The following is a 25,408-nucleotide window of genomic DNA, read 5'->3' as shown; positions in this document are numbered from 1 at the left end:
GGAGGGGCAGAATCACCTCTCTCGACCTGCTGGCCACCCTTCTTTTGATGCAGCTCAGGACACGGTTGGCCCTCTGGGCTGCCAGCGCACATTGCCGGCTCATGTCCAGCCTTTCGTCTATCAGTACCCCCAAGTCCCTCTCAGCAGAGCTGCTCTCGATCCTTTCATCCCCCAGCCTGTATTGATACTGGGGATTACCGCGACCGAGGTGTAGGACCTTGCACTTGGCCTTGTTGAACCTCATGAGGTTCACACAGGCCCACCTCTCCAGCTTGTCCAGGTTCCTCTGGATGGCATCCCGTCCTTCTGGTGTCTCAACCGTACCACTCAGCTTGGTGTCATCTGCAAACTTGCTGAGGGTACACTCGATGTCGCTGTCCATGTCATTGATAAATGTATTGAACAGCACCGGTCCCAGTACGGACCCCTGAGGGACTCCACTCGTCACTGGTATTTGGGTGACTTAAAAATAAAGTGAAAGATACTCTTAGACTTCTCGCTTCCTGTGAATGAATTAAGCTTTCCAATGTCCACGTTGAGATGGTTGAGACCAAATATGCTATCCTGTTTTCTGAGAAGTTGACAAAGGGAGCTTGCATGTGTGGGAATGTAATTTCAGGGCTGCAGCCGCCACTTCTGACTATGGAAAATTTTTGTGATGTCTGTTCTTAAAGATGCGAATAATACTAGGTTTGAAAATTCCTGGTGGTGAAGGGTTGGAGGGGGCCTGCAGTGTTGTAAATGCCATTGCCTTGCTAATTCTGGTGCCATTTCAAGTATTTCCTAAATGGATAGTATTTTATTTTAAAGGTAGCTCCTTTTTTTATACGTGTATTCTGACGAGAAGGCTATTACAAGACCTGTCTAATTTCCAGCCTAGCTTAAATAAGCTTTCTTTTAATATTAGCATTATCTTCTAGCTTATTCTTCTCCCTCGTTGCCCCCTTCCCCCCCCCCCCTTTAAAACTTAAGCTACTTAAGATGTTAATTGTAAAATTTTAAGATACTTGTAAGCAAAACTGATTCCCTATTTTCCCTCCTTCCCAATAGCCTAGCAGCAGGCGTTCAGTATTTCCTCCTTAGCTTTTTTTGATAAACTTCCTTTCTGGCATGTAACACCTCCTGTTGCCAGGATCCTGAGGCTCTCAGAAATTGCAGCTCTTGCCAAATAACATTTTGTATGACTGTTGCTATTGCCAAGATGTAATCTTGACATTTAAGTGTTGTCTAATCCTCAAAAGCTATGTCCTAGAGGCCTGTTAACTTCTTAAAGTATGTTCTGTAGGCACGCATCTGCCAGATAAACAATTAGATAATCTTTCCTGGGATAGCAACATAAGCAATTGCACTGTCTTTTGTCTTGATACGGTAGTCAGTTCTGTATTAAATGTGTAAGCAACTCTATATGCAACAGAAATAAGTACACTTAATTGTAAATTCTCTATGCCACTTTATTTGCCTCTTAAAATTTATTATTATAGTATGCTTGTTACTTTAGTGTCATGATCTCTCTAAATGTGTTATTGATAGTGTTCACTTAGCATTTAAAACCTAAAACCAACCTGAGTTATTGAATTGACAGTAATAGAAATGACAAGTAATAGGTAGAAGCTTTTCCTTCTTTTACCGTAAAGCTAGCAGAAAACATGTGGTGATTGCTGATTCATAGTGGCACATGTGACAGAGTTCCTGTAAGATTTTTCTACTTTGAATTTTTCGTCATGGTTCTTTCTTGTGATAGACCGGATTTTTAATTCCTCCGTTATTGTTTTGAGTATGGTGGGATATTATCCCCAAATTGTCCCTGAGGTTAGTTGCAGGACGGTTGCACTTAACATTGGAAAAGTATTAGGACATCTTTGTTATGTTGAAGGATTCTTAGTTACTTTGAAGGATTTGGTTCATAGGAGACAGTGTCTTTATGATCTGTCTTGAAGGTGATTGTGCAAGTGACTTTCAAACTAAAGCAGCGTGCTAGGTCTTGTCATGGGAATAAATGGATGCAATATGAGTGATGAATAAGTGAAAGAGCTGGGTGCCATCAGATGTCATATGTGAATGGGTTGTAAAACTTGGTAGCTCTGACTTCTGTATGGACTACTTAAATATTTAGTTGCAGAACAGCCTTGGCTCTGTATGTCCGACTTTTTTTCAGAGGCTGTTGGAAATTAGCATTTTTGAAAGTGAATATGAGAACATTCTCTGCGTGAGTTGGCAGTTTTGTCATTTAATTAGTTCTTTGTTCATGCTGTCAAAGCTAGACTAAATTCTGCTGAATGTTTTTGCTAAGCTTTGATTTATATTCTTCTGTCTTTTTAGTTACGAAAACGGAAGACTTAAGCTTGAAGGTTTTTTCTTTTCTTTTTTAAGGTATATGTTGGTGAGCTTCCTCAAGATTTTCTTCGCATTACCCCAACCCAGCAGCAACAGCAAATCCAACTGGATGCCCAGGCAGCTCAGCAGCTACAATATGGAGGACCAATGGGTACAGTAGGCAGACTCAGCATTACTGTAGTACAGGTATAAATTGTACCATCTTTGTACAATTAAGTAATCGTAATTAATAGAATTAATCTTTTTTGATTGTTGGCCACAAAAATATTTGTATTGGAATGTGAGGTACTAAATTACTTCTTTGTAAGGGATGCGTAATTTTTAAAGTTTTTGTAGCTTCGTGTTTCTATATGTCAGCTTTTTTCCAGTTTCGTGTTTCACAGCTTCATTGTGCATGGTGCAGCAATTTCCTGTAAACCTTGCTATTATAGCACATGATCAAGTAAACTCATGGTTTTTTACAGTGCACAGTTTTCTCTGAAGACTTCTGTTAAGACGGCTTAAAATTGGAACACTTAAAATTGGAAGACATTAGCAATTTTGAGAATATTGTAGGGAACTGCAATTGCCTTATGTATTTTTCCTTAGGTGACTGCTCTGTTCCATCTCCGTTTCTTGTAATGCATTTGCTGTTTTTCCTAGTGCTTTCTGCAGGTTTTCTTCTTAATCACAAGTGCATAGTCCTAGCTCTTTATTTTCTGCCTCCTCTTTTGCCTTGTTATCCTTTCTTTTATCTTGGCAGTACTGTATTACTGCATCCATTATGCAGAAGATTTTAGTTTTTAAAACTTGTCTGTCTTAAACAGAATGGTGTTTATCTACCTTAGCATACTGGATATCCTTCATGTTAACACACTTTATCTATTTACAAATGGTATTTTCAAGCCATTTCTAAAGCATACCAAAGAGATGTTTAGCCTCAAATTTAGCACTGAGTCTGGAATAATATGTATATGTTTGCAGCTTCCATGGTGAGGTCCGTATTGGGGAGTAAACCTGTATAGGGTCTCTCAGGAAAAGAGGCACTTATCCTTCCTTTCTATGTCTTTCACTGCTCAGTTTGCTGCTTCACAGCCAGTGTCCTTTCTTTGGAAACTGAGGGTAATGCTTTTTCAAACTTAATTACTTCTAAGGTCTAGACACTTGAACTTATTCATTGCATTCAGCTGCAGCCCTCTTTCTAGTCCTGATGAGTTTCCCAGTCCGTGTGTTCAGAAAGTGTAAGACTGGAAGCTTCTTCTGCAACTTTGAACAGCAGAAAAATGTTACTACTTTCAGAGCGTAGTGGTAGAAGCTTTAGCATATTTTTTTTTTCCAGAGCTAGGAGTAGATGATTCAGGTTAAACCTCAGGCCTATGAGGAAACAAAACATTTATCAAACAATGTGCCATGCCTCTCTTAAGTCTCTAGCAGTTTATACCAACTTGTATGCTACTCCATAGGTTGTTCATCTTTGGTTATTTGCTTGAACAGCTGAAAGTGCTTTTTGTCACCGGATGTTGATGCAATCAGTAGAGTGGTTATGTACAGAAGGTGCTTGTGCAGACAATAAAGTATTTATCTTGCTTGAAGAATAAAGCCTAATGGCTGTTCTTCATGCCATGGCTAGAAGTAACCACTTATTATAGAATCAGAAGATATCTGAGGTTAGAGGAGACCTCTGGAGTTTATTTTGTCCAAACCTCATCCCACCCCTACCACCCCCCACCAGCCCCTTAATCGAGGATTAAGGAGGATGTTATATACAAGGAAAGGCTGAGAGAGCTGGGGAAGAGTCCTGAGGGGGAATCTTATCAACAAGTAGTCCCTGCCTGCATGTATTTATGAAGATGACAGCTAGGCTCTTTTTGGTGCTGTCTAGAGGAAAGACAAGAGAAGTAGTGAGCACAAATTGAAGTACAGCAAACTCTATTTAAATATATGAAAAACCTTTTTACTGTGAGAGTTGTCAAACATCAGAACAGGTTGCCCAGAGGGATTGGGGAGCTTCCATCTGTGGAGATACCCAGAACTTGCCTGAGCTTTGAGCAGGGAGCTTGGGCTAGACAATCTCTAGAGGTCCCATCCAACCTCAGCCATTCTGTGATTCTGTGAAACCATTAAATGTCTTAGTGGCCCTTTGCTGGACTTGTTTAAGTGTGGCCATGTCTTGTGTTGAGCACCCCAGAACTAAAGAGAACAGGACTCCAGATATGGTCTCACCAGTGCTGAGTAGAAGGGATCATCTTCATTGATCTGCTAGCTGTGCTTTTCCTAATGCAGCCCAGGATGCTGTCTGTTGTCTTTGCTGCCAGGGTGCATTGCTGGCTGATTTCCAACTTGGTGTCCACCATTTCCAACTTGGTGTCCTTCTCAGCAAAGCTACTCTCAGCTGGTTGGCCCGCAGGCTGTAGTAGTGCATGTGGTTATTCCTCCTCAGGGGCAGAATGTTTTAATTTGTTGAACTTTGAGATTCCTGTCTGTGCACTTTTCCAGCCTCTCAAGGTCCCTCTGAATGGCTGTATAACCCTGTAGTGTCCCAAGAGATAGTCTTCTGTACCTGTCTGAGAGTTTATGCAAGAATGCTGTGGGAATCTTGGCTGCATATTGAGGCATGTGGCATTCTGGATAGGAGACTTACTGTGGCATAGTTAACCTGTGGAACATGAAAAGATGGTTGAAGGCTTTTATATTTAAATATGTGTTGATAAAGTATATAGAGCAGCATGTCTTAATTCTGTTACTAGTAAACTGGTGAAAGACCAGAAAATGTTTTTAGGAAGGTGATTTACTGCTTTTTTTTTTCCTTGCAGATGTATAGGAATGGTGGTGAATTTGTCTAAGTTCACAGCTGATTGTGTCTGCTTAAATTACTACACAGACAACTTATATGCTCTTTTTTCTTTTGGTGAGGTTTTGTGGTGAGCTGTTTAATGTCAAGACTTCAGAGTCTAGAGAGTGCATAATTTAGAGAGTGCATAATTTAGGTGCCAACTCTCCTACTTTAATCATTACGTGCACGTTTACAAGGAGCAGTTTGAGATATTTCTCACTAGCTCTAATGTATGAATTACTGAACCAGCATGTGCCTTGAAGGAGAAAAGGGCTTTCCAGGCCAGAGCTGCAGCCATTGTAACTAAACCTTACACAAGTCTGAACTGTTCCAGTTCTTTAAATGTCCTGTACGCAGGAGGCATCCTAGGCACCATATTATGTCACTTGTCTTACTATAGTAAGAACTATAGATTGCTTAGTACAGGCCAGAGAAATACCATGTCCAAAAAGTCCGATTTCTACTTTGACGTCGCTATGCAACAGTAATCAGTGTTGTCTTCAGAACTGTCATCAACTTGTTTTGTTCTATTCCTCTGATGTTACAGCAAAAGTATGTTGGATATCTTCTGATTCTGTACAGCATGTGTTTTTATAGTAACATAGAACTTAAGTTGCCCACTGAACTAAGCAATATCAAATGCACACACTGAATTAAGTAAGTTTTTTAACCACTTTGAAAACTGTGATCTAGATTTTAGCTCAACTGAACTGCTTTTGCAGTTTGTGGTTTTGTATTGTGTGATATTCTTGAAGCTACTGGATTTCTGTATTTCAACCATTAAAAGTACTTCAGTGAAAGAGGACAGGCTACCTATCACGTTAAGTTTATGATTGTATTTTGGAGAGCAGGTGCCTAGGCAAAAATTGAACTTACTACTATTTCCTTGTAATCATGTGTCTTTTGGTTTGGTATGAAGTAACTTATATTAGCTATGGTGAAGGTGTGTATTTTCTGCAACAGGTTAAAAAGGGGTTCCCTTTTCAAGTCTCCCAGACATTTAACAGTGTCAGTGGCCATTCTATGTTTTAATCAGAATGCTGGCGTTTTTTCATTTTTTTTCCTTCCTGTATACCTCATAATTGAATCTAGTCCTTTGTTCAATATCTGATTCTCTTTGTAAACTAATAGTAATTAACTTCTCAAGTTAATGTAAATATTAAACACTTACAGGCTTTTTTCTTTCCAGGCAAAACTGGCAAAGAACTATGGAATGACCCGCATGGATCCATACTGTCGAATACGTCTGGGGTATGCTGTGTATGAAACTCCAACAGCACATAATGGAGCCAAGAACCCCCGCTGGAACAAAGTGATTCAGTGCACTGTTCCCCCGGGTGTGGACTCTTTTTACCTAGAGATATTTGATGAGGTCAGAACTACGATATTTTTTCCCTCCTTCCCCATCGCCTGTTTGGATTGAAGTTTGGGTTAAATCTTGCATAGAAGGGTTGAGTTACCGAAGGCTGTTGTCTGTGCTCTCTGGGAGATGCCAAAAATTTTTCAGAATCCCAAGAGCAGCAATGCATAAGGCTTCACTCTTCCCCAAGTATGTCAGAGCTATTACTTTTCCTTTGGTAGTGGATGAGGGGCATTAGCAGGGTTCACTGCAAAGGAAGAGAAGTGAAAGTGTCTGAGTGGTGTTTAAGCTCCTCTTCGCAATCAGAATGCCCAGCAGCTTTATATTCTGTACTGTCCCTGTTACAAATAGCTTGTTTACACAATGCAGTTTTACTCAGGAATTCTTCAGTGTTATTCTAACCCAGGAGGAGTGTGGAAGCTTTCCCAAACTCGGAAATGCTGAGAGTAAAACTTTTGAATATAGACTGCATGTCATCAGTAGGATTTGTTAGCAGAAACATAACTTATTCTCTTCTGTACTTGTCTGAATTTCATTCCAAATGGGCATGTAGTCACTTGTCTATGATTTGCTGAAGACACTGTGGTAATAAATACCTAACCTGTGAACAATTTGATTTGCTTAGTGACTGAAAGGGTCTGATTAACAGCTCTGGTAGGTAATCTGCTCTACAAAGCTTTTCTAGAAGAGCACGATCTTGAATTCTAGTATGTTGTTCTGCTAGATGATGCTGTTGTTGGCAGCAGGGGATATGTGCCTGCATCTCAGCTGGTCCAGTTCAGGATATCGACTTTGACTTAGAACAAACATACCTTCCTGAACCGTTTAAACTAAGAGGCTACAACTGAGGCTGAAGTCTCTGATTTGCCTTTTTTTGCTGCCTCCGTTACAGTGTGTAGTAAAACTTGACACTGCACCAGCTGTGTGGTCATTACACAAGTGAGGCTTTTGGATGCCATTTTGTGGGCTTAGTAGGTTGGCTGACATGTCTGTTTCATTGCTGCAAGAAGGGTGGCAGATCAGTACTTATATCTGCTCTTGGAAGCTGTTTACATTCATTTAATGGCCTCTGATATGATGTTGCTAGATTGACACAGACTATGCTCATATTAGTATGTTGTATTTCTAGAAGTGTTCTACTTCAGGCTTTCAATTTCTTATTATTAAATATCTGCTGTGAATCTATAATCCCACTTAAAGCATCATTTGTCTTTATGGGAAAGGAGATGGCTAAGGTGTTTACTGACACTTTAGTAATTTCCAAAGGAATAGCTTAAATATAAAATTAGCAAAATGAAATAGCATAAAACTGAAGGAAGTGTTAGTCAAGAGTGATTTTAAGAATTTTTTGTTTCAGGACAATTAACTTGGTAGTACTTTTTCAATTATGTTGCAGCGGGCCTTTTCAATGGATGACCGCATCGCTTGGACACACATTACAATTCCGGAGTCTCTGAAGCAAGGAAATGTGGAGGATGAATGGTATAGCCTGAGTGGAAGGCAGGGTGATGACAAGGAAGGGATGATTAATCTGGTGATGTCGTACACGGTAAGCCAAGTTTGGGTTGGGAGGAGGAAGGGACAGAAACTTCTTGGGTAGTGGGAGTGAGATACTTTAGATGGAAGTAGAAATAGTTCCATTGTACCTTACTGTGTGTCTGTGTGTGTCATCATTTAAAATAGTCATACTTAACTTTGGGAATAGCAGGCAAAAATATTAAAGGCAGTGAATACCTATTGGTGAGGTGGTAAATAGGTAGTCATTTATCTGGTTTTGCAGTTACAAAAAGTCAGCTTATTCCTGTGCTAATAAAAGCATAAAAAAGAAATCCTCAGTCAAATTTTCCATTGTAATTTCTAACTTAATAATAGTTTTTAAAAAGCTTAATGGAATCTAACAACGTATTTTTTCCCCCTAAATCATTAGAAAGTCATTTCAGTTTAAAAGTAAAAATAGTAGAAACTCTTCTCTGTCTTAAGTCTTTCTTGGATAGTTTGTATGCTCTTTCTGATGACTTTGGTTTTTTACTTCCATTCTTGTTCGTTTGGTGCTACTGGTCATAAACTGCTGACTTACACTGGTCCGTTCAGCAGCTCATGGACTATTCTCTCATCTATCACCTTTCTCTTAAGTAGCGGTTTGATAGCATGTGCAGCCCTGAATGCTTCCTACTATACATGTACATTGTCCAAAGTTCCAGGTGCACATCTGAGGACAGATGTTCCATGCTGTTTGAAATTCACATTCTGCCCCACATCTGTACAGTTGTTCCATTACACTTACAAGAAATGAGTGTGTAATTAACCTTTAAAACTGTCTGCCTGTGAATGTATTGTACATAAAATCTGACCTTTTAATATTTTCCAGGATCAGACTGAACAGGAATTGTGGTAGTGAAAGGGAATGGAATTAAATTGATTTTTTGTTTAAAGTACTTCAAAAATAATCATTTTGAGCTAAAATTTGCTTCTAGAAGCAGTATACTACTTCTAATAAATTTCAGGTTTGCTCTAATTTTTCCTTTATGATGAATATGTTGTATAATCCTTTCTTAGGAATAAGGCATGAAGCTGATTAAACCCGTATTTTAAAATAAATTGCTTCAGTAACAAAATTTCAGTGGCAAATTTTATCAAACTATTGCAAAAGGCTAATTTGACATGATGTGTTTATATTGATGTACAGACAAATTGTCATTTTAAAAGATGATTGTTCAGTTAATTTGCTAGAGATTTTGCTTAACATAGATTAGCACTTAGTAGAGTAATACTGTAATATTGAACAACATGGAACATGGATTTGCAATGTAATGATTTTTTTGCAAATATTGTTTCAATTGTTTAATTTGCTGGTTTTAGTTTTCTTCTATTTCTTGAGTAGTTCTAATCTGTCTGTTGTGCTTTTTGTGTCAAGTCTTTGCCAGCTGCCATGATGATGCAGCCCCAGCCAGTGGTCCTGATGCCCACTGTGTATCAGCAAGGAGTTGGATATGTGCCTATAGCAGGTATGTTTTCTCTCCTGGAAGGCTCGTAAAACTTCCAGATGAAGGGTTTTGCAGAAACAGCTACCAAATTTCTCCTGTTTTTTGGAATGTAAAGGAAGCTATAAATAATTTTGTCTATGACCACTTTTACCATTATACATTTTTGGGAAGAGTGAGCAAATTAAGTGTAGGTCTACTTTCAGTCTTGTATTCTGTTTAAGGGAGCTGTATGACTTTATTAAGTGGATTAAAATGACTTTCAAAGTTGGATCAATTAGCTTGAAGGCCTCTCTTTTTGAGTATTTATTTCAGATTTATGTCAGGTCACTGAATAACTGAATATCTATCAGGCTGCACTCTCATATAACGTGCTTATTTAAATGGTGGCAATCCATGTGTGAAACTCTTCAGACTTCAGGAAGTGCACCCAATGACATGTGCTATCATAACTGCAGCTTTGGTAGCCTGTAAAGGGATTGGCTCTTCTGTGGTCTTTGAAGATGCTTTGTTGGAAACTTGCTACACCGCATGTGAAGTGTGTAGCACAGCGAATGAAAAATGTTGGGGAGTCTGAGACAGTTACGTAAATACATCAAGAAGAGCTAAAGCAGGTATTGTCAATTCTCTTAGTCTATGCAAAGCAAGTTTTGAACTTGTATAGAAAGATGTGTTAAATTAGGTTTTGTAATTTTTCTATCAAAGATGAAAAGCTTAAAGTATGTAAATAAGAATTTGTTCTACTTAGATAACTGATAAGTAAGATTCACTTGGGGTTTTTTGTGTCTTTCACTTACGGCTCTTAAAAGCTCCAGTTTGTTGTATGGACATGTATTCAGTAATATGTGTACTTTTTAGGGAAATAGGGTATAATTTCACACATTTTGATTTTCTTTGCATACAAGTGTATGAGTGAGTGATAGTGTGTGACATAATTGCAGTGCTAAGGGCAGACACAACAGATATATACATATTTTTTTAGAAGACTCTATTCCTGATTGAATTTAAAATTTCACTCTCTATCAAAACAAGCATCCTCAACAGAAGACTGGATATGTAACTTAGAGTCATAACCTCCAGTTTCATTTTTACAGAGTTAAGTTAGAGTAAAACATGGAAAAGTTCAGTTACATTCTTTATTCTCTGATGAAAGCATGCAGTTTGTTTAATTTAAAGTGCATTTATTTCCATAGCTTATTTCTCAGGATTTAAGTTTTCCTTGCTTTGCCAGTGAACTATTTAAACTTGTGTAAGCATCCTGAAATGCAATTCCATTGTATAAGCCAGGTTTCTGTGTAGCTCTTCTGTGTTTGAATTAGATGCCATATATTTTTTGTTGTAGGTTCGTCACATCCCTATATACTGAAGCAGTCAGTGAACTTCAAACATACTTATCTTGTGTGTGGTTAAAAGAAAAACAATAGCTAGGGTGGTATATATAGCAATGTAATAGAGGATGTGATAGAGTTTCTTGTACAGATCAAAATGAGAATATTCCTATTGTCAAATTACTGTGCTAGTCAGAGTACAAACAGTAGAAACGAAGAAGAGACTAGTTTCTAGTATAATTGAAAGTAGAGTACTGAGGAAGCTGGCAGAGGAGCTGGCCAAGCCACTCTCCATCATCTGTCAGCAGTCCTAGTTAACAGGGGAGGATCCAGGTGACTGGAGGCTTGCCACTGTGATGACCATCTAGAAGAAGGGCCAGAAGGAGGATTCCAGGAACTACAGGCCTGTCAGCCTCACCTCGGTGCCGGGCAAGATTATGGAGTGGTTCATCTTGAGTGCACTCACTGGGCATATGCAGGACAACCAGGGGATCAGGCCCAGCCAGCATGGGTTCATGAAAGGCAGGTCCTCCTTGACCAACCTGATCTCCTTCTATGAGCAGGTGACCCGCCTAGTGGATGAGGGGAAAGGCTGTGGATGTTGTCTACCTGGGCTTTCGTAAGGCCCTCAACACTGTTCCCTACAGCATCCTCCTGGAGAAACTAGCTGCTCATGGTGTGGATGGGTGTACACTTCACTGGGTAAAAAAACTGGCTGCAAGGCCAAGTCCAGAGGGTTGTAGTGAATGAAGTTAAATGCAGATAGCGGCCAGTCATGAGCGGTGTTCCCCAGGGCTCAGTATTGGGTCCAGTCTTGTTTAACATCTTTATCAGTGATCTGGATGAGGGGATTGAGTACTCCCTCAGTAAGTTTGCAGGTGACACCAACTCGGGTGGAAGTGTTGATCTACTTGAGGGTAGGAAGGCTCTGCAGGGGGATCTGGACAGACTGGCTTGATGGGCCAAGGTCAATTGTATGAGGCTCAACAAGGCCAAATGCCGGGTCCTGCACTTGGGTCACAGCAACCCCATGCAATGCTGCAGGCTTGGGGACAAGTGGCTGGAAAGCTGCCTGACGGAAAAGGACCTTGGGGTGCTGATTGACAGCCGGCTGAACATGAGCCAGCAGTGTGCCCAGGTGGCCAAGAAGGCCAATGGCATCCTGGCTTGTATCAGGAATAGTGTGGCCAGCAGGAGTAGGGAGGTGATTGTGCCCCTGTACGCGGCACTGGTGAGGCCGCACCTGGAGTACTGTGTTCAGTTTTGGGCCCCTCAGTACAAGAAAGACACTGAGTTGCTGGAGAGTGTCCAGAGAAGGGCAACGAGCTGGTGAGGGGTCTAGAGAACAAGTCTTCTGAGGAGTGAGTGAGGGAGCTGGGGTTGTTTATTCTGGAGAAGAGGAGGCTGAGGGGAGACTATTGCTCTCTACGACTACCTGAAAGGAGGCTGTAGCGAGGCAGATGTTGGTCTCTTCTCCCAAGTAACAAGTGACAGGGCATGAGGAAACAGCCTCAGGTTGCGTCAGGGAAGGTTTAGATTGGATATTAGGAAAAATTTCATCACTGAAAGGGTTGTCAAGCACTGGAACAGGCTGTCCAGGGAAGTGGTGGAGTCACCATCCCTGGAGGTGTTCAAAAAATGTATAGATATGGCACTTTGGGATATGGTTGAGTAGGCGTGGTGGTGTTGGGTTGATAGTTGCACGTGATGGTCTTAGAAGTCTTTTCCCCTCTTAATGATTCTATGATTGTAGGCATAGAACTGAACAGATAAAACTGGTAGACCTTCAGTGTTCAAAACCGAGTACAGCAGTGTATCTTGGTGTGCAGACCTTGGTGTTCTGTTAGTTTTATATTTATCTTGATAGTATTTTTGGTAACACTTATTAAATCTACTTGGACAAGTGAAGAATAAATAATGTTTAGCAAGTGATAGTAGTGCCTGACATTTTAGCATACAGGAATTTGCCTTTGTGTAGCAGTTTTATTGATCTGTGTGTTGGAGCATTGCCCGTCTGGAAAGATCCAGCATGTTTGTTTTAATTACTGCTGTGATAATCTTCTGTATTAAAAACTCCTCCTGATTCTATGAGTTGTATTTTTAAAGCATTGCGAAGTCCCACGTCTTTATTTAAACTTTTCTTTTGTTCTGGGAAATCCTGAATGGGCTTCCTTGACTTCATAAATGCCAAACTTCTTACAAGCCACCTTTGATGTGTTTAGATTTTTGAAGTATTTTTGATTTTTTTTCTTTTTTTTTAATATTACTGTGCTTTGTGTTTGCTCTTCTAGAATTTCTGTGGGCACTATTAAAATTTCTCAAAGCACTGAGTTTTAAAGCTTTTGCATATTCACTAATCAGTGACCCACTCATAATAATTAGGTGGATGATTAGATTTGGACTTTGAAAGTGGCTTGACTTCAGCATACTTTACTGTTTTACACATTTAATTGTATTGCTTAATAAAAGTAATTTGAAATTATGAAAGGAACCAGTAGTGCATCTTGGAAGACATGGTGTATTGTCAGAATATTTTTCTGTATATTGAACTTGATGATCCTCCTGGATTCTGTAGACTCTCAGAAAGGTTCATGCGAGCTACTTGCCCAGCTCTGGTACACTTTCTTTGGAACACTGTACAGGGTTTTCTCTCTTCTTGAGACTGCTTCAAGAACGGTGATGGTAGGACATCAGTATGCTCTAGAGGAATATGTTTACCTTCTTCCCATCTTCTTAGTTCAGGTTTTTTACCTATCCAGTTGAATGAGTGTAGTCAATAAGCAGGTTCTATTTGTTTACTTCAGAAGAGTGGAAGAGCAGCACTGAATAGTTTATTACATCTGAAATGGAGGAAATTCTGGTGTTGGGCAGCACTGTTAGAATCGAAGTCTTATCGATGATGGAAATACAGTGAATGGACTAAAATGCTTGTCCAGACAATTCAACAGTTATTTGTCAACTGTCCAAAATAATTGCATTTTAAGGAGATGCAGTGTTAAGTCAAATTCAGTTGTGTCACGAAGGTCAAGCTGTTTTTTCTGTAATAGATAATTTCTGTTCAAAACTTAGTATATGTAACTAACCTTCTAATTAAGGTTGAAACAACTAATTCCTCTCACACTTACGTCTATCATACAGAGGTAAATAGTAGTAGCAAGCAGTTAATTACTGTGGTAAGCAGATAAAGCTTGAAATGCCAACACAAATAATGCTTTTTTTCCCCACATTTGACGGTAGATGTTACAGAATTGTGATGAAAGCAGAAACGGCTGTAAAGTATCCTTGCACGGTGTTAATTCATTTTAAAGTTTTTAAAAATTAAATTTCTGACAATAATGCTAGTTGCTACAAACTAGAGTTGCCATAGATTGTATCTATGGATTTGGCTTGGGAAAATTTGAATTTGTCAATCCTGTTACTCTTCTAAAAGTTGAGTTTATCTGCTGTATTTTCCCTTCCCCCTCCTCCCCAAAAGATTACTTCATTTAAGCTGTAGAATATTGTGGTATACTGGTTGCTGACAGTCCAAGCTGATCTTCTTGACAGGGTATCAAAGCGTAAGCTAATAAAAGTTAGTTCAATGAAGCAAGCTATGTTTCTTATCAGCTTAGTATTCATGGGATAGATAGGAAATCTATTTGTGCTTGGCTTATTAACACCTGTGTAAAAAGTAGGTTAAAACCCTGTGTATTTCAGAGCTCTGTCAAGAGTCCAGAATGTCATTTTCCATTGAGGCTAAGTTGTGTGTATATCTACTGTACTCGTTTAGGTGTCTGTATTGTTTCATGGGTTAGTTTGTGATGTTACGGGTATTTGTTCAGAAAACCATGGGTGTATGTTGTCCTTTGTGAGCTATAAAATGTGATCCTTGCTGCAAGTGTGTGGTGGTTTACTAATTTTGAAAACATTTCCTGTAATCGTTACTTCTGTAAAAACAGCACATTTAGGAAACTTGTTCAAAATGCTGAAGCAGTTTAGTTGGGAAACTGAATCCTAGCAGCATTTAGTTTTTGATATTAGGAAGTTCAGGTTTTACCCAATTGCCTCAGTTTATCCAACTTTCACCTTTGGAAGCTAAATGGTTCATTTCCTTTTAAAAATAGATTAATATTTCTTTCCCATGTCTTATTCCTTTCCCCTTACCCCTTCGTTTTCACCTATCTTTAGGGCTTGAGTACTTTTCTCTGGGTAAGTTTCCAAGCTCTTTTCTCACTCCCGTCCTCATTGACTCAACAGTCTTTGCATGAACTCATCTAAACAGCTTTATTTGTTACAGCAGACTGTATCACAAGGTATTGCCACTTGGATGTCACAATAGAACAATTTAACGCATCTCCTGGAAATTGTTAAAGCCCCTCTGAATGTTGGAAAGTCTTTTTAAAGGCATCTGCTCAGCTTCAAGCTATAATGATTGAAGTAATTGGTGATAATGGTGTTGATGGACAAAACATGATGTTACTGTTCTGCTGAAACTTTTGTATGTCATTGAGCTATTCTAGGTGATAGTACTGGTTTCATAGAAAAACTTTAATCTTGTTGTTCTGCTACTGCAAGGTTTGGGGAAGAGCAGGTAATGTCATGACTTTTGTAAACTTGAAAGCGAAGAACTCAGTTCTGCAATGAGAAGATTGCTTTGCCAATTGCCTTCTGTTAATCTTCAAATAAACCTTTTTTAAAAAATACAGTACTGTTTTGTCAGTGTGTATCTTTCATGCACATCTATTTTAGATCCATGTAAAGCTAAGCATCTGACTTCAATTCTAAAGGCAAATTATGTTACAGGAAATTAATTTTCCTTCAATTTAGACTTACTTTACTATGACACCTTTGATTTTGAATTGTTCAAAGATATTGTGACATCCTTAACTTTGGTAAAAGCATTGGTCTTCAATCAAGTATGTTCAGAAAATTCTATAATTATTTCTTGTGAGATAAAAATGTAATTTCTTGATGCTCTGAATTTCAGAAAGATGCTGTAAATAAAACTGATGTGGTTGTCACAACATATTTGATCTATTCAAAGCAGTGAAATTGTAGAATTTTTCTGTGGGCCCATATGCTTCAGTTTTCTACTAGTTTACAAAGAAGCAACGTTTGAAAAAAAAAATCAGATCATGGCTTGCATATTTTACCATTGAATTTGTTTCAAAAGCAAATATTATTGACCTGCTTGTGTATTTTAAAAAAGGTAATACTGACTTCTTCCTTTAAATGAAAGAATTTGTGCGGAGAAGGTTCCTGAGTTTACTCTGAAAGGGTCTGTGCATGGGACAGAATATTAATAAGTTAAGAAATTAAACATAGGGCACTTGACTGAGCAAGAAAATAAAAAGTGTGTAATGCCTTGTGTGCAGGTAGAAAGAGTTTACCCTGTTAATGCTGCTTTGATGCTTTCATTGCTGCTTGTACTAATTGTCTTGCTATTGTACATACTTCTTTCATGTATTGGAATGTCACTGCTTATGCCAGCATGTTTGCCATTGCTATTTCACTGAATTGGAAAACAGCGCTCCATTCTTCTGGTTTATAACACTTACCTAATATCTGAGAGCAACACAGGAGTGTGAAATTCCATTTATAGTGGATTCTTACGCGGTTTAGTTTCGTTTTTCACCTGGAAGTGAAATGAGGTGCTTAATACATAAAGCGGCTTTTTACTGAACATTGATATTTTTGAAGTTTATTACAATTTTCTCTAATGACTGCATATATATATATATTTTGCTAAATTTTAGTGTGTAGTTCTGAAGTTTATGCTTGAGTCTTGCATACTATTTGTAAATCAGAAATTATGGATGCTTTTAGCCTGAGTATGGAACAAAGCAAGAAACCAAGGTACTCATTAAATTGGTATTTGTATAGCTTGAATGTTGAGTTTCATTAAAAGTGAGCATTTATTATGGAAATATTTATTAAAAATCAGTGTGCTGCTAACTTCCATTTGTATGCAGTGTAGGTGTAGACAGCATAAACTAATTTTAGAACTGTAAGAGCTGAAAAAATGGATTTTGAAAATTATTAGCGACAGTACTAACAAACAATACTGTCAAGAAATTTCTAGTCTCTAAAATTCAATATTTAAATTGAAAATACTTCTTGAATACTGCCTGTGCAGATGTCTAGCTTCATAATAGTCTTGGTTTGATGAAAGCAGTCAGAAAGACTGTGCTGGTCTTGATTTTTTTTTTTTTTTTTTGACACTGACAAAACAATGAAAATTTATCGGTAAGCTGTAGGATGCTGGGGTACTAAAAGTGAGCTTCATGTTTCATTTGGATTAATATTTTAAAGTGACCTCTTCTATGGACAGTTCCTGCACAATTTAGGCTGATATTTGGATAATCTTAGGGTGCCAGTAACTTACTGAAGAATATGAGGAAGCTTGTTTTGGAAATAAAATATAACTTCTATTGCTGTGTTCTTTCAGGTACTTTGCAACTTGATTTTTGAGGCTGTACATCTTTGTTCATCTCTTGTAAATGCCTAGATTGATTGAAGCGTGAGGAATGAGTTGAGGCTCCTTGAAGCTATAGCAGAGGTAGTCTGAAATGCTGCTGAATATGATTATTGGGTAAAGCGTATTTGCAGGGTTGGTGAGGACTGCACAGTGGTTTGCTTCTGGGATGCACACATGGTCTGATTTGCTGTGTGTTCAAACACATAGTGCCAGACAGAATTCCAGGGACCATGGTCCAAATGGCGTAAGAAGCTCTTGAGCTAAAGTTTAGGTTGTTGCAGAAGAGAAGATAGATATTCTTGGTAGTGCTGTGATGCAGGTGACATGTCAGAGATGTAGTTCCATTGTGTAGGTAATAAATTTACAGTGAGAGGGACAATTCTTTAGTTGCCAGCATGAACCTTTTTGAATAGATGCAGCCTGTACATTAGACATAAAGCATCTAGGATCCTTTTTAGATTCTAATGAAACTTAAGATGATTACAATGGGAATTTTAAAATCAAAATTGGGGAACATTGAAAAGCATGGAGGTGCTTACAATTCACTAATGCGTCCCTTCAGATAGGACACAAGTCCAAGCTGAGGAGAGAAATAGCAAAGAGTACATTAGGTGAAATCACAGTTGCAATGCAGACAGTCAAACTATATTCACTTAGAGTACCTTCTCAACCAGAGTTGACGTGAGTTAAATGAAGGGATGTGAGAGAGATTATATATTGAAACTAAACTGGTACAAGGTTGGGTAACAAAGCTTTTGAAGATCCAATGTGAAAGGTATTGACAACTATTTATTTTAAAGAAGCACAGAACCTAGAATCATTTAGGTAATTGACTATAGAGGTAGAAGTATTTAAGGGAGTAAAAAAAAAAGAAGAAAAAAAAAACCCAGTTGGAACATGAGACTGTGATGGGGGAGGAAGAAAGTATTTGGTTTTTTCCTTCTTAAGAAGGAATGCTTTTTAGCCGAGAAGGAGCCTCAGATGATAATTTCAGAGTTTAACACTAATTAAGATGATTTGTTAAAAAAATGCGGGTAAGATAACATTTATTTCCAGTCTTGTATTCTGGATTTTTTTACCAAATGCAATATGTAACCTATTAGTCTTGCTGTCAGAGGGCTGGAGGATAGCATACTGAATTTTTTTTAAAAACAGCTCTGAAGTAACTATTTTCCCTATTGCATAAACTGATAAAAACCTATGGAGATTAGAACGTGCTGATTTAAAACAAACAACTAACTAGGTGAACTTTAGGAGGAGGTGACATGGTTATGTGGGGAAAGCCTTAAACATTATAGGTGTATTAGTATGTGGGTAAGAATGACATTGTCTGTGTGTATATCATCTTGTCACATTTTGAAAATGTTATTTGCTGATACAATATAAGACCTGTTGTGGTTTAATAGCTATTTTGAAAAGCTGATGAACAGATAAAAATAAGTGATGAGTCATCCTGTAGTGGAAGGAGGCCTTTGGTGGGGTGCTTCATATTTTTAAAAAAACTAATCAAGGGAAGGAGACTAATAGACAATTTATTGAAACAAACTTTTAGCGATTTTCTAAGTCTCTCTGCAGCAGGTTGCAGAAGGATCTCATTATAGTAAATGGGAAATAAACTCACATACTAAGGCTGGTGTTACAGTATTATGTGCAAAGAAAATTCTTAACTAATACGTGTTTGGTGATGATTTCTTGCTTGGTTATTACTACACATAAAGATTTTTTTTCTTTTTTTTTTAATTACTGTAGACAATACCATGTGAATAGTGTTTGAAACAGTGGATAAAATGCTTGAAAGCAAATGGAGGACAGAATCACAGAATGGTAGGGGTTGGAAGGGACCTCTGTGGATCATCTAGTCCAGCCCTCCTGCCGAAGCAGGGTCACCTACAGCAGGCTGCACAGGACCTTGTCCAGGCGGGTCTTGAATATCTCCAGAGAAGGAGAATCCACAACCTCTCTGGGCAGCCTCTTCCAGGGCTCTGTCACCCTCAAAGTGAAGAAGTTCTTCCTCCTGTTCAGATGGAACTTCCTATGCTTCAGTTTGTGCACTTTGCCCCTTGTCCTGTTGCTGGGCACTGCTGGAAAAAGTCTGTCTCCATCTTCTTGACACCCACCCTTAAGATATTTGTAGGCATTTATAAGGTCCCCTCTCAGCCTTCTCTTCTTCAATCTAAACAAGCCCAGCTCCCTCAGCCTGTCCTCACAGGAGTGATGCTCCAGTCCCCTCATCTTCAACAAATCTAAAAACTTTATCTTGCTGCTGTATGAAGCAGTGCCCTGTTTGCGTCTAGGTGCAGGTAGTTCTTCTTTCCCTACCTTAGAAACAATACAGCAGAACTGGAAAAGTAACGCACAGCAGTGTGGGACTAAGATAATTAGGGGTCTGGAACTACTTAGAGAAGTAGTGAAATATGCCATTGTCAGAAGTGATAACAAAAGACTCTAGGTGTATACTATACCTGATTTTAGTTTTATAAAAACAAATGGTAGTTTTCAGCAATGGATCTATGCTTAATTAATGATAAAAGTTAAGTGATGAAAAGGGACTTTTGTCTGGTAATACCTGCTAACAGGAGTTAGAAAACTCATTTTCTAAAACTGTCTTTGTAAACTGATAGTGCTTTAATTTTACACAGAAATACAAGAAGTTCATGAAAGTCAGATGAATTTTGTTCTCTGGCATAGGAACAGGGAAAAGCAGTCTGCACTCCTATAGGCATAAAAGGAATTGCTCTTTTTTCAGTCTGTGACTTTGCAGGCTGAACTGGGTGGAGCTTTAACCAGGGGAAAACAGTTGCTTGAAATTTGTTTACGAGTATGGTCCAGACTCCGAGTGGACCTAAGTGCTTTTCTTTTCTTTGAATGCAATGGAGATTGCATTAATTGAATTTCTAAATGTTAGTTATGTATATTGCTGATGTAAAACCATCTTTTTCATCACAACATAAATAGACTAGGAACTAAAATATGATGGGAGTGGGGGGAAAAAACGAACTGCGCCTTTCTGTGGTGCACTTACTGTTTAGTGATTTATGTGTAAACCTGGTTAATGCAAGTTGTACTTAATTTTGAGCTGTACTTGTTGACAAAATGTAGTTTAGCACTTTTGTACATAACTTGGGCAGAACCTGGTGCAGAAAAATGTCTTCTGATTGCAGTAGTCTAAAGAGTCTGGGTATAATCTCTGCAATTTAGGTTTGTTTTTTTTTTTCTTGGAATTCCCCTTTAAAAAAAAAAAAAGCTGTCAAGTCATGAGCTGCTTTCTTCTTCAAAATCATCGACATTTTTTTATTTTTTCCACTCATGTATGTTTTGGTTTTTTTCTTCTGTTTGTTTTTTTTTTTTTTGCCTGCAGGGATGCCTGCAGTCTGTAATCCAGGCATGGTACCAGTGACAATACCACCTCCTGCGGTCAACCCTCAGCACCTGTGTAATGAAGAGGACCTGAAATCTATCCAGGACATGTTTCCCAACATGGACAGGGAAGTGATCCGCTCAGTGCTGGAAGCTCAGAGGGGGAACAAGGATGCATCTATCAACTCCTTGCTTCAGATGGCTGAAGAATCATAGATCCCCACTTCAAGCATAGTCCCCATCCTTGATGCCACTTATTTTTACTTGCCAAGCCAGGGATTTAGCTAGAGGAAGAATTTCCCAACAGCTTTCTGTTGGCACATCCTGTATGAAAGATTACACCCCTTTTCTCCTTGGACGTTTGGATCTTTTTCACTTTCTTTCTCAATCTGTACATACTCAGTTTAGCTTGTGTCCTGCAATATAGTATTAAAGCATCTTTACTATCAGCTGTGCCCTTTATGGCTATATTCTGATGGATTGGGGAGTAAAGCTACTTTTTTTTTTTTCCTCTCCCCCTTTTCATAAACTTGTTCTTACAAAGTAAGTCTATGCAGTACAGGATTTACTACTGTTTGTTAGATTGAAAATTTTTTTTTTCTGTGGAGGGTTTGCTCTTTAAACATAACTGATTTGTTAAAGTATTTAGCATATTTCATCATGCAGCCTATTTCTGCCCCTTTCTTTGTCCTGTGGTGTTTAGATATTGCTGTGATGTATTCAGCTGTTTCTGATTGAATATTTTTAATTTAATAGGCTAAATTTCTTAGGTTGCGCTGTTGTAATGCGCGTTTTCTGTTCAATCTATTCATCGGGCACCAAAGCAATATGTTATCTGGCATGGATTTGGGGCTTTATCCTCCCGTATGGTGTTGTTATGTATCTGTAAAATCTTAACAGGTAACTTTTAACTCCTACAGTATGTATTTCTGTAGCTGAGGACAGGACTGGGCCCTAATGTACTCCCACAGTTAATTGCACTCTACTACCTTCTGCATTCCCGTGGCTATTTCGAAGGATAAGTGCAGAAGGAAAGATTTTTATAACTGGAAAATTACTGAAGCCGTGAACAATTATTTAAGGTGTTGCTTTCTTTACACCTATATTTCAGCAAAATTATTGTTTTATGTTAGTGGAAAAACTCTGGTATTTTTTCCTGTAATCTGAGATAAGGAGCATGAAAAGTAGCTTCAGAATCTTTGAATGGCATTGAGTTGCTCAGTGACTTGTTAGACTACAGTTGCTGTAGTCAGTTTATTGTTTGATGCAGATGGAAATAAATTTGTGAGAGAAAATTTAACATATCTGAGTTATAGTCTGATCCTCAGAGGAGGTTGGAGGTGGCTTTTATTTATTGTTAATATTCCTTTTTCGGGTAATAGTTCATTTTGGAGCTGCAGAATCTTACCGTGTGCACCAGTTACACCTGTTGGATAAATTTCTGTGGTGTCTGTTTTTGTAGATGGTAAAGTAATGCACTTTAAATAGTATGTGCCAGTTTATTTTTCCAGTCGTGCAATGTTGCTGTTTTATCTTTTTAATGTTTGATTTCAAATACTTTATACAATAGCCATAGTGCTTTATATCTTCAAGAGTTAGAATGAATGTACACTTGAAATCTAGGCTCTTGAGTGATTCATGAGAAGATTGAAGTCAGGTTTGGAATAGTGAAAAGCGAATTGTATTCCCTTCTTCCACATACTTTGTTTCATGTCCCACGCTTAAAATATTTTCTTTATTTTCTGCTGAAAAGCTGATTTTGTCCTCCTCCCCTATAATCAAGAAGCCTTTAGGTAGCACTGGCAGTAGAACATGAAAATTTATTTTTTTATTATTAAAAGTGATACTGAAACTTTTAAAATACAGCACCAAAAATCATCCCAGTTTCTGAACTTTTAAAGCTGTCTTTTCATAATGTGTGATTTTAAGTTTTGATATGAATCCCTTACCATCTTAAATGTACCACTGGAAGCATAAGTGTCTTTATACATCTTCTAATTGGCTTTTCAGTTACTGAGATTCAAGGCTATAGTTTCTATGTGCTTTAGTTGTAGATTCACCACATTTTTATTTTCTAAAATAAAATGGGTGTTCTTCAAGCAACTAGTCTTGCCCCTTCTCTGCAGTCATGGTAAACTTTGTGATTGAGTAAGCGTAGAGGCGTTTGGTCTTTATAGCACAGTGGTGTGCGATATCGTCACTCAAAAGGGTAAATCTTATTAAGGATTTGATGCTTAGTTATCTCCAGGAATAGTCCCTTGCTCTAACTTTTACACAGATAGCATCAGTTGCTAGGGATGGAACAATTCAGGGAAAATGTATATATTTAAATTTTTATATTAAAACGTTAGGATCCGTAATACAGCTTTTTATAAAAGCAAGTGATCATGGTTCAACTTAATGGCTGGTAAATTGTACTGCATCCTATTACAGCTCAGTTTCAGGCATAGAATAAACACTTTTCAATCCTAACAACCAGGAGGCGTAAGTGCAAATATTAGGTTAGCCAGGTTTGTTCATAAACTAGGCTCTGGGCCTCTGAGGGAGGCTCATGTTCTTAGAATTTTTTTGTTTGTTTTGTTCTAGGCAAATGTTGTGCAGAACAGGGTAGATGTATGAGTTGAAGACTGGATATGTAGGAGCAGTATGGCCAGTAGATGGATTTCAGCATGTTATGTTATACTTCTGGTGATTTTTTTAATCTTGATTTATTGAAACATTATAGCTGACACTCTTACGTCAAGATGTGCTATGTTATATTGTTGAAAAGAACAAAACACTGATCATAAGCCTACTCAGCTTTTCAACGTACATATCCTCTCAGTCAAACTGTTGTCAGGTTTAAATTGGAGAGAGGCAGGGAGTGTTTAGTTTTTCAAGGGTTTGGGAAGTTAAGGTATTGGAACTGAAAGTCTATTTCTTGATTTAAAACAAATTGTCACTCATAATGATTGTAGCTTTTGACAAAATGCTAATGGGATAATACTGTGTTTTATGCTGCTCTTCTGCTCAACACCTTCAAGCAGCTTAGAGCCAAAGCCAGATGTAGAAGACTGGCATCTGCTAAAAGTTAGTGCTCTTAGTACTAGTTTGAGTCCTGCCAATAGCCTAACCTTGCTAAAGGTAGGAACATTTTTTGTCTAGCTAGATCCTTGCTACTTTCTTCTCTACTGCTCTTTGCATCTGCTGATGGTACTGAATGTTTTCGCCCTTACAAATGTTATTGCTTGTTTGGTTGATATGTAATACCGTACAGAGGATGTTTTTTGCTGTAATAATGCTGAAGACATTGTTTCTCTGTATTGAGGTCCATTGTCCAAATGTGTTTCTTGCACTCTAAAGTACATTAACTTTTTCATTCTAATTTAATAAATGTATCATCTAAATGAAAGTGTATTATGTCTCTGGAGAGCACCACAATTTGAGTCTTTGTCTATGGACTGATCTAGAATTCAGGTATCAGTTACCATCTTTCATTCAGTCTTGTGCATTTGTTAACAAGTTACACTGGTTCTTGATGTGATCATCTGGTGGGACTAGTAAAGTAAACACTGGTATATATTTTAAGCATTCATCTGTAGGTAGATGCCTTTTTCTAACTCTTCTAGGTGCTACTCTGGCAAGAAAATGTTGCAGTACTGAAGATCTAAATGGCAAAACGAGGCAGTACTGAGGTTGCATTGTTCAAAGGACGGCGTTGGAGGGTAAGGGAGGAGGGAAGAGCAGCATTGTGTGTATGGAGGAGAAGCTCTGAAGCGTGAAGGGGTTGAGAACTCTAAATGAGAGAGGTGCCCACGTGAGGAGTTATGAAATAGACCTTGTTATGGGCTATTTTAGCTACAATAATAGCTGGCTTTATCTGCTAATGTATAATTAATGAATTTTAAAGATTTGCCTTGCATAACATCTCTCTTTAATTCTATGATTGACTGCAAAGCTGTCTGAGGTCCTCTTTCTCATTTAACAGCATTGCTATGCTCAGTGATTGTTAATCTTAACTGCTAGTCTGTAGTATTAGTGTATTATCAAGCTAACATTTTGGGTTTTACAGTCCAGTTCATAGTGTGTTTTCTATCAGGAGTTACATTTTTTTTAAAAAAAGATAGTTGAGAGGACTCTCACGATTGAATTTCCTTTGATTTAGTTTCTTAGTATACTTAATTTACTTTAAGGTATTTGGTGTACCAACGATGAAATGAAATTGTGTTCAAATTGTGCTTTCTTCTACTGCTTGAGTATCAGTTCCTATGTCAATTTACATTCTACAGCTTACAGTTTGCTTTTCTTATCTCTCTCAGTACACTAGAGAAACATGAAAGTGAGAACTGATTTACTTAAATGTTGGCGTTCTTGTGGCTGCTAAAGCATCTATTTAGCATTTTAATATTAGTTTTTTCATTCCAATGTTAATCAACCAGTGGTGGTATGTGGGGGTGTAAAGAGAATTCGGTGTATTTTGAATTATTAAAACATTTAAGTACATCAATGAGAGCAGAGCCTCTAGGAAGAAATGCACACATTTGTTTTCTTAGAATAACAAGGAAGAATGAAAACCTGTATTAACACTCTTCTCTGCTGCAGTTTTAAGTTGTAGCCTACTGAAGACTTCAGCTTTCTCTCCTAGATCTTTAGGAAGCTTGTTTAGAAACTCAAGCTGATCTATTTTCATACTGCAGTATATTTTAGAAGGATTTTGTTTAGCATCTTGTCAAAAAAGCTTAATTAATTTTGCAAGAACAAATATATTACACTTATGGTATACCATAACTTTTGAAGTAA

General features: G+C 38.1%; 1 protein-coding gene across 4 annotated transcripts in view; it reads left to right on the top strand.

Moving 5' to 3' along the window:
- Window positions 1–24,020, top strand: part of TOLLIP (toll interacting protein) — a 30,902-nt gene extending 6,882 nt beyond the window's left edge. For 3 of the 4 annotated variants that reach the window (XM_075425672.1, XM_075425669.1, XM_075425671.1), the window contains 6 exons: window positions 2,371–2,520; window positions 6,336–6,518; window positions 7,903–8,055; window positions 9,421–9,511; window positions 14,983–15,003; window positions 20,631–24,020. In XM_075425672.1, coding sequence (XP_075281787.1) covers window positions 2,482–2,520; window positions 6,336–6,518; window positions 7,903–8,055; window positions 9,421–9,511; window positions 14,983–15,003; window positions 20,631–20,845 — 702 coding nt within the window. In that variant the 5' untranslated portion in view covers window positions 2,371–2,481 and the 3' untranslated portion in view covers window positions 20,846–24,020. The remainder of the gene's footprint in view (window positions 1–2,370; window positions 2,521–6,335; window positions 6,519–7,902; window positions 8,056–9,420; window positions 9,512–14,982; window positions 15,004–20,630) is intronic. The other variant, XM_075425670.1, reaches the window with a different exon arrangement.
- The last annotated feature ends 1,388 nt before the right edge of the window (window positions 24,021–25,408 follow it).

The sequence above is a fragment of the Opisthocomus hoazin genome, chromosome 7, assembly GCF_030867145.1.
Source record: "Opisthocomus hoazin isolate bOpiHoa1 chromosome 7, bOpiHoa1.hap1, whole genome shotgun sequence".
Classification (NCBI taxonomy): domain Eukaryota; kingdom Metazoa; phylum Chordata; class Aves; order Opisthocomiformes; family Opisthocomidae; genus Opisthocomus; species Opisthocomus hoazin.
Note: the sequence above shows the minus strand (reverse complement) of the source record. Positions and strands in the feature narration are given on the sequence as shown.